This window comes from Epinephelus lanceolatus, chromosome 13, assembly GCF_041903045.1.
Source record: "Epinephelus lanceolatus isolate andai-2023 chromosome 13, ASM4190304v1, whole genome shotgun sequence".
Classification (NCBI taxonomy): Eukaryota; Metazoa; Chordata; class Actinopteri; order Perciformes; family Serranidae; genus Epinephelus; species Epinephelus lanceolatus.
The window spans coordinates 29719727-29736412 of record NC_135746.1 but is presented as its reverse complement, the minus strand read 5'-3'; the positions used below and the strand labels follow the sequence as shown (position 1 = coordinate 29736412).

Here is a 16686-nt window from a genome sequence, read left to right as displayed (position 1 = left end):
AACCAACAAAAAAAGACATCCTTTAACATCGGCATGATACGCGGCCTGTTGCCACTATAGTTTAATTGCGCTTGGCATCATCAGGGGAAACAGGGCGGGACAAGGACGAAAGTTAAGGAGGTGAAAATCCGACTGGGGCAGGCGGGAGAGGTGGTGGATGGGTCCAACAAACACAGACTTTCACCCAAGAGAGCGGTGTTTGCTTCCTGTAAGATTCTAAAGCAAAAGCCTGTTCTTTTTCCCAAACCTAACCACGTGTGTTTGTTGTTAAAGGGAAAAAAAGCAATCAATTGTCAATCGTCAATTGGCGGTGTTGTACAGATGTTGTGCATTTATTTTGAAAGAGACTGTGTGTAAACATTAAATTTGCTGTGAAAACGGAAGTGTATTTTGAAAGAAGACAATGCATGTAACAGGCAGAACTTGACACGGTGTCCCAGAATATCAACAACCAACGCACCCATGGTACCTTTTACATCGTATCTGGACGTGGAAAGTCCATCAACAAACATCAATATGTGACGAGGTTGGAGTGATAATGTGTTGGTCAAGCAGGCAGATGGTAATGTGAGCTGGATTGCAGAAGAGGATCTAAGAGTACAGGAGAGTGTGTAGATATGAAGGAGTTCAGACAGGTGGGAAAGGGCTTGATCATGAAGCATCTTAAAGATGAGAGGCAGAATCTTGAAATCTTGAAAAATGTATGGATGATGGAGGCAGTGGTGGTTGATATGGAGATAAATTAAGGGGGAACAAAAAAAGAATGCTGATCTAGTGAGTTTTACAAATATCAGGAAAAAGTATAAAGACTACGTGCAGGTTTTTACAGATGGGTTAAAGGACCTAGATACAGTGAATACAGGCTCTGCAGTGGTAGTTCCCAGTTACAAAATAGAGATCCGGAGACGAACATCATACTGCCTGAGTGTGTACACAGTTGAGCTGTATGCCATGTTGATGGCATTAGAATGAGTTGAAAGAAACAATCTAAGACAAATTACAGTTTGCAGTGATTCAGTCTTTGCTCTGTACATATCAGGCATTAACAGTAACGTCAAGATTTCATGTATGAAGTTACAATAGTACATGGCAGAATACGAAGACAGGGCACTGAGGTCATATTTATGTGGGTTCCTGCTCACGTAGGCACTGTGGGAAGTGACAGGGTTGACAGAATTGCCAAGCAGACTATGAAAAAAGAAGTCACAGACACAAATAATAAGCTATCAAAATCAGAAGGTAACGGCATTGTATGGAGAGAGATCAATAAAGCATGCCAGCAGCACTGAGATCAGGAAGTCAGAGGAAGATACTCTATTCAAAGTAAAGTCAGTAGTGGGGGAAGTTGAGAGGGAAATGAGAAAGAAAAAACAGTCATCACCAGGATGAGAAGAGGTCAGCTCAAGAGTACGCTTCATGCTATGGGGAAACATCCAACCAGCTTGTAGGCAATGCCAGTAGTATTATAAATCATACATTTGGACTGGTTTATACTTGTAAGTGATGGGTAATTTATATTATATACTAAGATGTGTTTTTGTAAGACAGATATGTGGTAATTACTATTATATACTCATACACGGGTTATTTTTTGTGTGACAAATTTCAAAGGTAATAACAATGGTATATTTAGAAAAGTCTTAGGTATAGGTTTATCTATAAGGAAGCTGTCTGTGCCATTTCACTCAATGACTGGGGGTGGGATTTAATAAGTTTATAGGCCTACTTCCTCCCACTACTCTTTGAATGTGTAAATCCAAGTAACTAGACACTGACAATAAGTTATAGTAATAAGTTAATACTAATTTATTTCTGTCTGTCTGCTTGTTTGTATGTCCATGTCCTTTGTTTGATAGTTTTGTTCCTACACATATTCGAAATAAATATCAAATATAAAAAGACAGTAGAGCATACTAATTATATGAAGATTATGTAAAAGAGAGGAAGGACATGGTGGAAGAAAAGGAGAGCAAAGAAGAAGAATTAAGGATATATTGAGCTTTGGGGGTGGTGGACAAAGCATGAGATGCCTGGTCAGCTTTCTACTAAGAAGGACTGGTGAAGAGAATTTAACTGGACGTTGTGGGAGTTAAGTAACTCCACAAGATGGCGGTAGTGTAACACCCGGGAAGCTGCCGTTAAAAAAGGAAGAAGAAGAAGAAGAAGCACGGATGATGGCTGTGGACAGGTGAGGTGAAGACGGCGCAGATTTAATTGGAGAGAGGGAAGAGAAGCGACAGACCAGAGCAAACAGCATCATAGTTTGGGTTCAGTTCAAACTGAAACAAAACGAAAAAATGTACAGTACCTCTGTTGTAAAGCCGAGCTAGCTTACTACAACAAAATGGCGTCAACATTTCAGCATACCAAGGGAGAGCAATGGGTCAAGGGAGTCGGCCGACAGAAAGTAACATTAACTGTAAGCATAGCAATATGATTGCTAGTTGAGATGAGAGCTCCAAAAGCATATACCTTGTTTATGGCAAATTATACAGCGCAGTGCAGTTTCAACGGACAACGCCTTGGACAACCCTCCAGGCTGCCAGGGCCGCAGCTCCCCTCATCCAACGCTGAAGTCCACCAGAAGACTTAAGACCCGGTGACCCGCCAGCGAATGAGCGGGAGAGCTTCGAGCAACATGGAGGACAGCCAGCCACCATTCATCTGTACAAACTGCCTGCACTGCGGCAACACAGCTGGTATAAAGTCATTTCCATTTTTGAGAATGTAAGTTAATATGGCAGCTAGTTAGGCTTTCATAAATTAACTGCAGGAATTTATTTTGTGTGTTTTAATTCTTGAGCAAAGCCTAATGTTAGCTAACTCAGGAACAAAACACAGGAAATTAAATGCGGTAGTCACTTTCTAAAAGCCTGTGTTCCATTCATGTTGTTATTGGGATAGTTACATACACACAAGAACACTAACAGGCCTACTTCTGCCACAGTGATGCATAACATGCCCCCCTGTGTCAGTGTGGGTTTTCTCTGGGTACTCCGGCTTCCTCCCACAGTCCAAAGACATGCAGGTTAATTGGGGACTCTAAATTGGCCGTAGTGTGAATGTGAGTGTGAATGGTTGTCTGTCTCTATGGCCCCGTTTATATGATTTAAACCGAAAACAGTAAACTTTAGTTGCGTTTTGGCCGATCGTTTCCACGACAGCAGCGTTTTGGGTGCCTGAAAACGCAACGTTTTAAAAATGGGTTCCAGAGTGCAACTTTTTGGAAACGGCAGCATCTCTGTTGTCATGTAAACGTGCAATATGCAGTTCCTCTGAAAACAGAGACTTTTCGCACATGCGCATTACGGTTCCAGTCACCAGGCATGCCGACCGTCACAACAACAATGCCGAGCTCTGTTTGTGCTGCTCACCCTGTTGATTTGAAGTGTAGATCTGTTACTGTAGCAACTCCACCTCGTCGTCCATCCAGACAAAGTTATCTGTGCATGCTTTCGCCATTGTGTCTTCTTTGTTTTGGTTTGTAATCACCACGTTGTAGAGGAAGGCACTTCAGCGCAGGCGCATGGCGTCATGCCGTGGTGTTGCTTTGCAAATTTACACTGCCACCCATTGGCCTGCCGTGCATACTACAGCTTTCCAGTAGATTTTTCAGCTCTGTGTGAACGGGGATCGTTTCAATAACGTCGTCATATAAACGCAGAAGTTTTTTAAAACACAAAGGACAGACTTTTCATTTTTAGAGAAACCGTTGTCGTCTAAACAGGGCCTATGTGTCAGCCCTGTGATAGTCTGGCGACCTGTCCAGGGTGTACCCCGCTGTGACAGGCTCCAGCCTCCAGTAACCCCTAACAGGATAAGTGGTTAGGGAAAATGAATGAATATTTATTGTTGTTATTTAATAAAGCAAGAGTATTTCTTAGCTGATTACCCAATCAATGGATTACTCAGTAGAATACCCGATTACTAAAATACTTAATAGCTGCAACTAATGATTATTTCCATATTCTGTTAATCATATCTTTTTGATTAACTGATAAGCCTGAAGAAAACGTGTCAGAAGATTGCCAGTGAAAATTGCCAGTCACAATTTCTCGGTGCCAAAGATAATTTTTTTCAAATTGCTTATTTTGTTTAACTTATTCCCCAAAACCTTAAGATGTTCTATTTACCATCATAACATCACTTGAGTGGGCAACACTGCAGGATGAGTGGAGCCATGGCAGAAAGCTCAGTGACTTCACTCCATGGTTGTACAAAGAGAACTCAGAGGCCGTTTACACGTTGCCGGCTATTTTCATAAACGGACATTTCACCGTCTCCGTTTTCAAAAAGATCTTCGTTTACACTTACCTGTGTATATATACACAAGAGCATGCCAAACCTGTAGGTGGCAGTGTAACGAGAAGCTCAAGCCTTCCATGTATCCATTGTCACCATAGCAACATAGGTCGCACTTTTGACACAGGCGCAAGTTCCGGCGCATACTGTGACGTCAGCTGCCTATAACTCCGTTTATCTCCGTTTATCTCAGTTTACATGCAAACGCGCAACTGGAGTTTTCCAAAATCTCCACTCTGGCCGGAGTTTTTAGAAAGACTCGTTTTCAGAGGAGAAATCTCCGTTTGCGTGTAAACGAAGGGCACAAACGAAGGAAGATGTCTCCGTTTATCAAAATCACTGTGTACGTGTAAACGGCCTCTCAATACAGCGTCGGGGGTGTCATTCCTATGAAAGTTGCTCAGTGGCAACTTTCCGTGGCAGCAAAAAAGTTTGACTTTCGGATACAAAATTACCTGGATCTTCCTCGTCATTCTAGATCCCCCTTCTTTTCTTGGCAATTCACGCTTGGCAAGTGCTGTGATCTCCTAGTACTAGCACTAACCATGACCTCTTTGCCCTAACTGCCTCCAACCCCGACGCATCAGTCAGTATGTTTACAGAACATTAGGAAAATCCATTTATTATGTTAGTCCGACCAAAAGCAGACATTTAAAATACACATAAACATGTTAGTCCAACTGAAATCTTACTAAATTGTTTTTTCTCACAGTCAGACTAACACACCCAGATGATGTGATTGAGAGTTGAAATAATCCAGCATGTATACAGGCAAGTGTTTCCAAACTGGCCAAGGCGCTTGGTGCATGCTCCACAGTTTCTGTCCTGGGCTTTGACCCCAGAAATCGAATAGCATTAAATGCGTAACAGAAGAAGTTAGGAACAACATGGCGTCATTCATTTAGAGCTGGGCAATTTTGGACGGATGAGGAGACACATTTCATGCTGTGTCAGCTAAAAGAGTTAAATATTTTACAATACTTTTTGCCACTAGCTAAACGTAGCAAACTTGTTTTGTCGATTGTTTGGTCTGGTCAGGTCAAATGGAGAAAGGTCCAATACTAACAAGCTGAAAGGGGGCATATTGCCACCTATCGAGCAGAGTGAGACATACTTGAGTCAATTAATCCATTCCCCAGCCGTGCTTGTATACCGGGACAAGGACAGTAGTCCAGTTAAATAGCCTAGTTGAGCTATAACCATAGCTCCACTTAACTATGCAGGTAAACACACTGAGTGTGAGGAGTATCACTGCACAGTCCCACTGCTTTTCCAAGAAAAATAATGGGATCCATAATAATTAAGACCTTCCTCATAGTGGACCCCATTGAGCATGTGCAGTAGTAGTACAGAGTATCCTTTTGAGTGTTGATAAATTTAAAGATATTATATGGAAGTTGTAATTTGACAATTTTGCGGCAATGTCAAATTGGCCTCAAAGCCCTCTGCTGTTCCTGGGGGCTTGGTTTACTGGGGTTCAAGTAAGACCAGCATCCTTTTCATATTGATTGTGAACCAAGCTCTTGTTAGTTGTTAATTAGGGCCTAGACCAAACCACACATTTCACCAGGACAACATGTGCTGTGCAATGAATTTCTTAAATTCATTAAGAAATGAATTTATGGCATTTTCACAAAGATTAACATATTATCAAAATACTGGCCAATTGTTTTTCTGTTTTCTAATCAATTTTATGACTTACTGCTTCAGCTCCATAGTGGATCATACCGTCATTACAACTAGAATGTTAACATGCATACATTTAGTATTAAGGCTCAGCATGTTAGTTCTATGGTATGTGAATTTTTTTCTGAATTATTGTAATGTGGTTAAAGAGTTTCGTATCCAACTGTGATGTCCTACATACAAATATTGTTGACATACCGCAGTCGGGGATCTGACAGTAGTCCCATTTCTTGTTCCTGTCTGTAGTGTAGCACCACGGTCCGTTCACATCGCCATCTGGGTTTCTGCAGCTCTGATGTTGACACACAAGGAGAGAATCATTTAACTTGAAACATATAATTACTTACTAGCATCATGAAATTGAAAATGAAATATCACCACTTCAAAAGTCTTCAGCACAGAATGTTCATACAGGAGCACAAACACACTTACATTTCCTTCCAGACCCTTGGTGGGGTGAGATTGTGGGGTGAAGCTGTTGTGTGTGTGCGGGCTCTGAGCACTCCAGGCCTGGCAGGTCACGCCCAGAACAGTGATAGAGGTTGGACCACGGTACGTAACTCCATTTCCAATCTTGCAGTCTAACTCAGCAACAGAGGAAAACAAGTTGGTGAATGAGGGATAAAACAAAATAAAGTACATATTTAAAAAGTTTAATTACCTTTCTCTGGTGGGGTCCGGGTGGGGGTGGAGGGATTTGGAGGTTTCGTTGTGGTTGCGCCTACTGAAGGAGTGGTGGGGCATTTCTCCAAGTTGCAGTACTCCCAGCGGACACTGGGGTCTGTGGTGTAACACCAGGGAGCTCGGTCTCCGTCAGGGTTTCTGCACAGATTCCTCCTGAGGTCCCTGTTGAAAAAGAAAACCTGGAACTTCAGGACAGCAGGAACCAATGACCTACACGGTTTTATGTTTTATTCCTAGAATTAAACCAGGAAAGGAGCCACCGATGTTGGCTTGTTATTGCCATTTGAATCTCACGCTTTAGGGAAGTTCTGTGGAGTTTTTTTGTGGCTGTGAGGAGTCATGGAGCTCCAGCTTTGACATCTTTTTCCACTGATTGTCTCTGATGTTACGCCACGGTAATTTGTCCCATCCTCCTCATAGCAGTCCTCCTCCTCTGGGGGGATCACTGGCTCATCTGCAGCAAGAGACAGCAAATCATTTATAAGTCAGTTATACTCTCTACCTTCAATACCGCTGTCATTATTGTGATAAGAAATCATCTTCTCTGATCACTGTTATACCTGGTCCAGCTGCATCCCCACAGCTCGGCACCTTGCAGTACTCCCAGCGAGTTCCATCGTCAGTGGTATAACACCAGGGCATCCTCTCGTTGTCGGGGTTACGACAGTAGTTGTTTTCCAGGCCTCTGACAAACAACAGACAGTGATGATGATGAAAACAGGTAAACCCAACAGTAAAGGCAGCATCCCATCAGTCCCTCTTTAAAGGAAAACTGCATTTTCCTGTTACAGTTGCTCTTACTTGCAGGGGTAGTTCTCTGGCGTGCGGTTGTGTTTGTGTGGCGTCTGAGCCGACCAGCTCTGGCAGGTTTTGCCAGATTCAGTCACAGCAATCGTGCCTCTGTACGCTCCACCTTCACCGGTGGCACAGGTCAGCTCTGGGACGATGGTGGGAGCCTCGGATGCTGAGTGCAGAAGATGAAATGGATTAAATACAGAACAAGTGAAGTAGCAGCAGTGTTTTAAAGGAATACTTCACCTGCAAATTGAACATTTAGGTAGTCGTTCCCTGTTACCTTGAATTTGTCAAGAAAACTTTGTCTCGCATGCCACCATGGAAAATATATTGATCTATTGATTGATCAGTAAACTCTATCAGAACATCCATTTACAGACTCTCACACAACTCGTGCAGTATAATCCAAGTCTCATTTATTCAGTCATATACTCAGTACTTCCCAAACACATGCATTTTCACCAAAAAAAACTCCATATTGGTGTCTGACTTTGATGACAGCATGATAAGTTTTACTTTCAGTGTAGTTTTAAATACTAAGGTTTTTGCAAAGATGCATGTGGTTGGGAAGACATGGATTATACTGCACAAGGTAAGTGCAGAGTAGCTGCCTTGTAGTAAATCAGATTAATGAATGCTCTTTAAGACCTATTTGTAATGTTGATGGGCTGATTTAAACTTAATAGGCTGTTACCTTTATTCAAAGATGTTTTGCAGTTCCAGACAGATTTCTTTTCTTTTTTTGGCCAATAGTGGGTCTTTTAATAGTAAAGGTTGAATAATGAAAAAATAATGAGACTGAAAAAGAAAAATGTAAAAACACAAATTTGTATTAATTATTTAATATTAATTAGTATTATTCATCGTGGATATGTGGTCATACGACCTCTTTTTAAATTCTTAAAAGCTGCCATTATATTTGCCATGTTGCTTGTTAAAGCATCTAGCAGTTACATTGCCTCGTAATTCTGCATTTGCGCAGCTAAGACACATTTTTACACGTTTACTCTTATGTGTGAATAATATGACTCAGATCCTGACTCTCAGTGAAGGAAGCTTGTACAGGTATAATGCCTAATTTATCCTTGATGCATTTGTCACAAGTGCCCACACGGGCAGAGTGATGTCATACCATCAGACATGCCCCTTCACATGGGGTCCAGTATGGTGGGTTTTCACATGTCTGTGCGTATCCTGCATTGTCTAACTATGTGGATGTGGATGGGCAGAGGAAATGGAGAACCATGCTGTAGATGTGAGTCTGTTATACACTGCAGCCCACGGTTTTGGAGAAAATCGAATTGCCACAGGGGCATCTTTGGATGTGAGGGGTCGTACCACTTCCCAGCACTTGAAGCTCATGGGTGTGACTGGATGAACCTTCTCACTCATGGCCTGTCTGCACTTTTAAACCAGACTAACACACCAGCTCATGTTTCTCTTTTATTCCAAAAATAGTTCACCAAAATGTGTATCTGAAAACATTTGAGGTGAGAATAAAGCCATGCAGTTGCTGAATCGGTCTTCATTTTAGATCAGTAAAGCGTTAGTTTAAACGTTTTTGGGAGTTTCCAGAGGCGTGAGCTGCGCAGGACACCTCTTATTTGCATGGCCTAGACCTCAACTTCATACAAATGAGGAGCTCCAACGTGACCCTGTCTCTCAAAATGTAATGTGGAGCTACCAAAATGCACTGCACGGCTGCTTACATAGCACATAAATGGGAAATGGCAGAAGTAATGGAAACTTAGAAGGACTTACTGCAGCGGGGTATGTTGCAGAAGTCCCATCGTTTGGATGGGCTGGTGGTGAAGCACCATGGTTTGGGGTCTCCATCGGGGTTTCTGCAATAGTTCTCCTCAAGATACTTCTCTGGAAGACTAGAGGAAGCATAAATAATGATTGGAACAGTAGAATAAATAATTAGCACAAAATGTCTAGCTTCTAGAAAATGTTTTATTTCCTGAATACATTTATTTATTATATATTAAAGAAGTATTTCACTGCTGGAATGATTCTCTTTTCATAAAACTAGGCTGTCTATGCGGTAGAAAGATGCAAATACTTTTGAAATGGAAAACAGAGGAAAAGGGCTGAAGGATTTACTCTTGCACAAGAGGCAGAAAACCTACAACTACCAGAATGCACTGCGCCGTACCAGCCAAATAAAGGCTTGCAGATTATGCAAAGCGAGCTTGTTGTTTTGACACAGGAAACAATATGACAGCCAGCTGGTAACAAATGATCTTGATTTATAGTTAAATGGTAAGCTGAAATATGTTTCTGAAAACATTTAAGGCAAGAAACAGGCAATCCACTAACAGAATCTTACAATCATATTTTGTCAGTACTGCTTAGTTTTGTCATTCTGTCTTTACAATACCAGAAACAATATGGCGGCCACTTCCTGTTCACAAATTGTCATAATACAGCCAGACAGTGTACTAAAATATGTTTCTTAAGCCATTTTAGGCGATAAATAGGCAACAAAGAATCTTTGATTATAATTACTCAGCACTCCCTAGTTTTCAGTGTCTGAGTTTGGGGATGGTGGTTACTGCTTTCTCTCTTGATCCGCTTTTAGTGTCCATGGTGGCAGGCACACAACAAAGGTTAGGAGTTTGCAAAGAGGGCTTTCTGCCAAAAAGTGATTTCTTGGTTAAGCTTGGGGAAGTTGTGGTATGGGTTGAAATAAAAAGATTTATGGGAGAAAACCTGCAGGGAAAACCTTTACCATGTGAACAAGTACAATTTGTAGTTCGAGCAACAGGCCTAGAGCCTTTTGTTCTGCATCATCCTGCAGATTTGAGCTGAGAGATGAGCAGGGAGATCTGGGCACTAGTAAGATGGAGGGAAGATTACTGTAGTTTATTTACACAGACTAGCCATGTTGTGATGATACAGAGCTAGTTGAAAATTGGCAGAGTATCCCTTCAAATCCTGCTTGTGCTTGATGAATAGATTGATGTGCTGTTTTGTAGTCTTACGCGCTGGGGATGTAGCCGTGGTTGTGAGGTTGCTGGGAGTCCCAGCGTTGGCAGGTGAATCCGTTTTCTGTAGTGGATATTTTCCCTCTGTAGTCCTCACCACTGCAGTGTATACAGTCCTCTGTAAAGGAGCAAGCATCAATTGATCACAATTTCTCTGCTGTATTGGTCGACTGTCGAAACTTTTGAGCACACTTTAAACACGGAATGTTACACTTCAGAATAACTCACACTCAAATTAGAAGGTAGACTGTGAAACAGTTTGTAATTACTGTAGGAGAGTAGAGAGTGATTACAGGGTTTTCCCTGGGTTTTTTCGAGACCAAGGTGGCAAAGCTCCCACATGCTTGAGCTTTACACTGCTGACTTGTATAATCAGAACTAGTCTCACCACCAGACAATCGGAGATCTCCGCCTTCTGATAGTCTGGGGACACTCCTTTCTAAAGTGTGTTTAACACACCGGAGAAAACGGCCGGCAACAAAGCAACGCCTCTTGCATTTTTGAAAAAGACACGCCCTCCCGGAAATGTGTGCTCCCCCTTTTCTCGTCCGCAAGGAAACAAACGCACAGAGAGATTGAAAATGTATGCCGAGAGATTTAACTCCATTTTATCAAACGTGTGCTCAATCCACAGTATTGTGGAAATGAAAGACTTACAATTTAAAACTTTTAACACAGTCGGACTATGTTTACGAGCACAAGAGTTCAGCGAGCCACCGAAGGACCGCCCTGTGGATTTACTATTGGTTCTGCAATGCAGGAAGTTTTTTAAAACTCTGAAATTGTATCCGCCCATCTAAACACAAAATCAGGGAGAAAGTCATCAGTCTTTAGTTAAGCAAAGCATCTAAAGACTGACTTGTGAGTCTAAATCAGAACAAACATGTCATATGATTTTCAGCCTTCTGTGATTATATTTACCCTTTACAGCAGGCACATCCTAACAGCTGAGAATATCACTGTCAGGTATAGAGTGTGCCAGTAAACCCGGAACTCCGTTAGCGCTTTTAGCACTTCCGGTTCTCTCGTCTAAAAGTCAATGTTTTTTGAATGGGATTTTGGTAAAATGCCTCAAATAAGGTCTGTGGTTAACAAAAGCTTAAGCGAGTTTCAGGTTTTGTTCTACGACATAAAACACATCAGTAAATACCCTACTTGTGAATTTTGAAGCTTTTACGTGTCGTAAAAAAGGCGGTTGCTAACAAGTTGCTCAATATGACTACAAACCCTGTCAGGGACATTAAACGTCATCACCCCCGAACAGGCGAGAGTGCTGGCAGTCCGCCATTACAGCTTCTTATTTAGCTTAAACAGTCCGATTTCCCCATTATACAATGTTTTTAAAATAAAGCAGCCGAAATCAGTTGAAAGCTTAGTGACGGTGACATAAAGAGTCACGCGACCGTGGAGTAGTCATGTAGTCCGTTAAAGCCTAACGTTAGCTTTTTACTTCTGGCGATCGCATTTAAGCTTCAAACGCGGCATGAAAAGTGTTCATATGTTAAGATTATTTGCTGAACAAAACCTGTAAGTATCATAAACTTGCGTTAGCCACAGAGCTTATTTTCTGACATAATCCAAAACGCAATGCAAAAATCACATTCACTTTCTCTTCCGGGAACCAGTGCGATGCTAAACTTCTGGATTTTGACGTCAGCCCTGGCACACTCTATTGTCCCCCCTCTATTAAATATGAAAGGAGGCTGAAAATCACAGGACATGTCTGTTCTGATGATACAAGTCAGCGGTCCTGAAATGTGTGTTTCTCTTCTATAATACACATTCTACATCTCAGAGGTGACATCTTTCCACATACAGGCTTCCTCCGCCATTCAAACCGGGGAGAGCTCCGTGGGAAACAGTAGGAGAGACACAGCCCGAGGGGGAACCGGGATCTGACACAACACCAGAGGGAGAAGCAGGTCCGTGGAGCTGTGCGCCGGACGAAAAACAAGCACCTCGAACCCAATGCGCACCACTATGGCATCGCTTTGGGTTGTCAGCGCGCATGACGCGCATCTACATTGAAAGTAATGGGTTTGTGCACGCGAAAGACGCTACATCTGAATGCCCCCCATGCACATACACACACACATACACACGCACACACACACACACACTTTAACCAAGGCGGCGGCCAAAATCACCCAGGCAGCCCACCTTTGTCTTAGATAGGCAGGGAAAACCCTGGATTCATGGCACAGAAATGGTTTGTATTTGTGCCTTGACATCATTGATATCACACACAAATACGCAAAAATGAGAAAAATACAACATAAATAAGTCTCACCAGTGCAGCTGGGTACATTGCAGTGTTCCCAGCGGGTGTTGGAGTCAGTGGTGTAACACCAGGGTCCCCCGCTGTCTGAATCAGGGTTTCTGCAGAGGTTAGACTCAAGGTCTGCTCGAGGATATGACTTTGGTGTCATGCTGCAGCAGACACATTGAGAAAATTTAGATGAACAGATATGAAAGGATACGATGAGCTGTGTAGAGTAACGTGATGATGCGTGAATACATACTTAGGCCTGTGTGGGTAATTTGCTTCCCATCTCTGACATATCTTTCCTGTTTTTGTTTTGGACTTTGTTCCTCTGTAATCTGTTCCTACTCCATTTACACACTCCAGGAGGTATGCTGGACACGACAAAATATACACCAGAGGACACTATCAGCATTGCATGTTTGATCATGCAATCACTTCACTGTGTTTGCAGATACGGTCCAAACATCACTGATCACACAGCAAAGGCTAAACATTAACCACAATGTAATGGACGCTAAATCATGTAGAATGTAAACTGGAGAACAGTATGTGCACTCTTGTAGAGCTTTCTCCTAAATTCATAGGAAACAAACAAAGGAAACCAAAACAAAAAAAAGACTTTAGGCCACATATATGACAGAAAAAAACAAAAGGACTTGCTTTTTTTTTCATATAACGCTGTGCTGCTTCTGCGCAGGACCGTCTCTGTTTTAGAGTTTGCTCCTGCTGTGTAACACTCTTGGTCCTTTTCATTATATATGAAAGACCTGTGAAAACACAATAGGTGTCAGGTCAGGATGCTGAGCCTTAAATGTAAAGGCTAAATTGTGATGTAAACATAATAATTACAGAATAATTTCAAATTGTGTACTTACCTGCATGTGAAGGATGTTTCAGCATCACATTTGGCGGCACAGTCAGCCACAGTGTTTGCCGAATACATTCGCCTCTGCAGCGAGAGGATCCATGCTCCTTCAGTTTTGGCGTATCCGTCCTGCTCAGTACCACTAACTGAAATCACAGACAAAAATATAAATTAATTGCTAAATATACAGTCAATTAATTATCATAAAAATAGTTTCAGGCTTTACATGTGAGGTTAAATAGTAGTAAATGTCATGATCTCTTATATGAAAGACTGTTGTGTAAAATAAAGGAGGAATTGTAAAAAAAGAAATAGATCATTTAATTGCAAATGATTTAAATAATTAAATGAGTAAAGTAACACAAAGTTACATAACTGTAACTGTATTTCACTATCTTGGACTGGAGAGATGCAATCGAGAGCACAAGTTATTCACCAGATATTTAACATTTGAAAGGAAATAAAGGGTTAAAGATAAAAAGAAAAACTACATAAAACCACAAATAGGTATACACACTACCTACATATATTCATTCATATGTTAACAGTATGCATATATAATTTACCTAACAGAAGAGATAATTAAATGATTTTCCATGTTCAGTAATTTAATCTGCTGTTTTCCGCATTAATTTCTGATTCAAGTAATTAAATGTTTAAAAGCCTTCAGATTTACTATCACAAGTCGATTTAGTTCTGTTGTTAGAAACTGATGTTTTAATAATTTTGCCAGCATTAGATTTTATAATGAAATGAATGTGAGAATGAATTGCTGATGTGGTGTTACATGAACGGGAATTGAGTAATAGTTGGAAATTGAGTTATCTTATTGTAACAGTGTGCCAGGAAAAACCAGTGTTTACTAAGTTGACTGAGTTGACCAATATTGTGACAGTGACTAACTGTCCACTCATAGGTCATACATATCAAATACACAACATGGTAAGAAAACACTAAAGCACTTCACTACAGGTTAAGTGTTGTTTTTTTTTTTTTTAAATTGTTGATTTTGAAAAGTTGTTAAAACTTTCAGGGATTTATTACATGCAGGTCTGTGCTCTGAAGTGCATCAGTCTGAGGGTCAGGGACTTTGAATTATGTAAGAGGATTCAGTGAACTTGTGCATTTCACTCTGAAGGCTGTTCACACCAGCACAGAAGCAGGGAAGTATTTAAGTAGACATTTGGAAGTTATCTTGGTGGTCTAACTTGTAAAATGACATGGTATGACACATAAGATAGAATGAGTTAGTACAGCATTAAAACAGTTGTAGTAAAAGAACATTAAGAATTCATGTAGAAGATTTAAGGAATAATTTTACATTGTGGGAGATACTTATATTCACTTTCTTGCTGAGGGTGAGATGAGAAGATTGATATGACTTTGATGTCTGTGCCCTAAATATGAAGCTACACTAGCAGCAGGTTAGCTAAGCTTAGCACAAAAACTGTAAGCTGGAGGAAACAGCTAGCCCGGCTCTGCCTAAAGGTTAAAAAAAGTGCCTATCAGCACCTCTGAAGCTCACTAACACATTGTTTCTCATTCAAATACAAAGTGCAGCAGGGTAGCTCTGTTGCCCTGCTTCCTATTTTAATGCTAAGCTAGGCTAACCATCTCCTAGCTGTAGCTTCAGATATGAATGATATCAATCTTCTTATTTAACTCAAAGTTTTCAGTGTATTTCACAAAATGTAGAACTGCTCCCTGAAGATCTGATATCAGGCCCTGAGGGTTCTTCTAAAAATTTAGAAGGTGACTCAAGTGGTCCAACAGAACGCTGTCAGACCTGCTTTTATAAACGTTGCAAAAAAAAATTCTGGATCCAAATGGAAGACAAAAATTTGCTTTTAGCTAGATGATATTCAGCCTCTCTGCTTCCCATTGTTTGGACCTGCCTCTAAACTGTAAACTAAGTGTATACACATCAAAGGTGAACTAGATGTGTTTAATGTATATCCAGTCTTGTCTCAATACATCCTGGCTTCAGAATCTGAAATACTTTATTAATCTCTGAGGGGAAATTGTGATTTGTCACAGTTGCTCTGATGTAAAGAATAGAGAATTATAAGAAGTAAGAATAGTAGTATGAAATAGAAGTCTGTAAATATAAAGTAATAAAATACTATAAAATAGAAACAAAAATGTGCACCATGCTACAGTGTTAACAATGGTGTTTAAGATGTTAATAATACAATATGTATCTTCACTGTGCTGGGTGTTTAAAAATATACAGATATATGAGTTGTGCTACATAACACTGTAAACTGTGTTACATTCAGAAATATAAAATATGTACTGTGCTATAATGGTTACTACAGTATATACATCAACAGAATAAAGATAAGAATTGACATAAGCATGTACATTAATGCGCATTGTAGGCTGAATAAATACATACATTAAAGAGGTGTTAAGAAGATTGCACAGTCAAATAATTGCACCAATTATTGCATGTTAAAAAAAGTAATAATAATTGATTACATTGGCTTGATTACATGATGAAAATCAGTTTGGACTGGGTTTTCCTGATGAGAACAGTGACGCAAAATATTGTCTTACTTTTGAATATTTAATGACAGTTATAGTAGAAGTATTCATATTTATCATTCAGAGGTGCCATTATATCTTACCAGTGCAGATCAGGGCCCCCAAAAGGAAAGCTAGTTTGTACAGGTCCATGGTGAGGCCCTTATACTAGCAGCTCATAGTCGACAAAGTCACAGAGGTACCTCCTGGTATGTTATTGGGCTCCTTTTAGCATGTCGGAAAGATAAATAGGACCGCTCAATCATTAGTCAATCATTGGCTCGACAAGGATGGCAAAAGAGCAACGGGTCAAAAACCTTGTTTATGGGAGATTTTGGAACACTTAATGTTACACAGCAATATCACAGTGTATCATCCTCTCCATTATGTGTTGAATATTACTGAGTATTTTCAAGTGTACCATCTGTTTAATTCGTACCTTGTTTCGGTTAGGAGACACCTTCAGTTGGGGAGCAGGGAGAGAGCCACCCACAGACCTCTCGAGCTGATGTGGATCTTTTCAGCAGCTCCAGTGCATTTTATTAGACTGCTTATGAGCTTTGACCTTTTTT

At 40.7% G+C, this 16686-nt stretch overlaps 1 protein-coding gene across 1 annotated transcript in view; it reads right to left on the bottom strand.

The window, feature by feature from the left end:
• Nucleotides 1-16686, bottom strand: part of plg (plasminogen) — a 23198-nt gene extending 6512 nt beyond the window's left edge. The window contains exons 1-14 of the mRNA XM_078173967.1: nt 16554-16686; nt 16219-16339; nt 13599-13734; nt 13384-13490; nt 12980-13094; nt 12748-12887; nt 10455-10575; nt 9229-9347; nt 7474-7636; nt 7233-7357; nt 6967-7126; nt 6650-6834; nt 6421-6569; nt 6187-6280 (exon numbers count right to left, since the gene is read on the bottom strand). Coding sequence (XP_078030093.1) covers nt 6187-6280; nt 6421-6569; nt 6650-6834; nt 6967-7126; nt 7233-7357; nt 7474-7636; nt 9229-9347; nt 10455-10575; nt 12748-12887; nt 12980-13094; nt 13384-13490; nt 13599-13734; nt 16219-16267 — 1663 coding nt within the window. The 5' untranslated portion in view covers nt 16268-16339; nt 16554-16686. The remainder of the gene's footprint in view (nt 1-6186; nt 6281-6420; nt 6570-6649; nt 6835-6966; nt 7127-7232; nt 7358-7473; nt 7637-9228; nt 9348-10454; nt 10576-12747; nt 12888-12979; nt 13095-13383; nt 13491-13598; nt 13735-16218; nt 16340-16553) is intronic.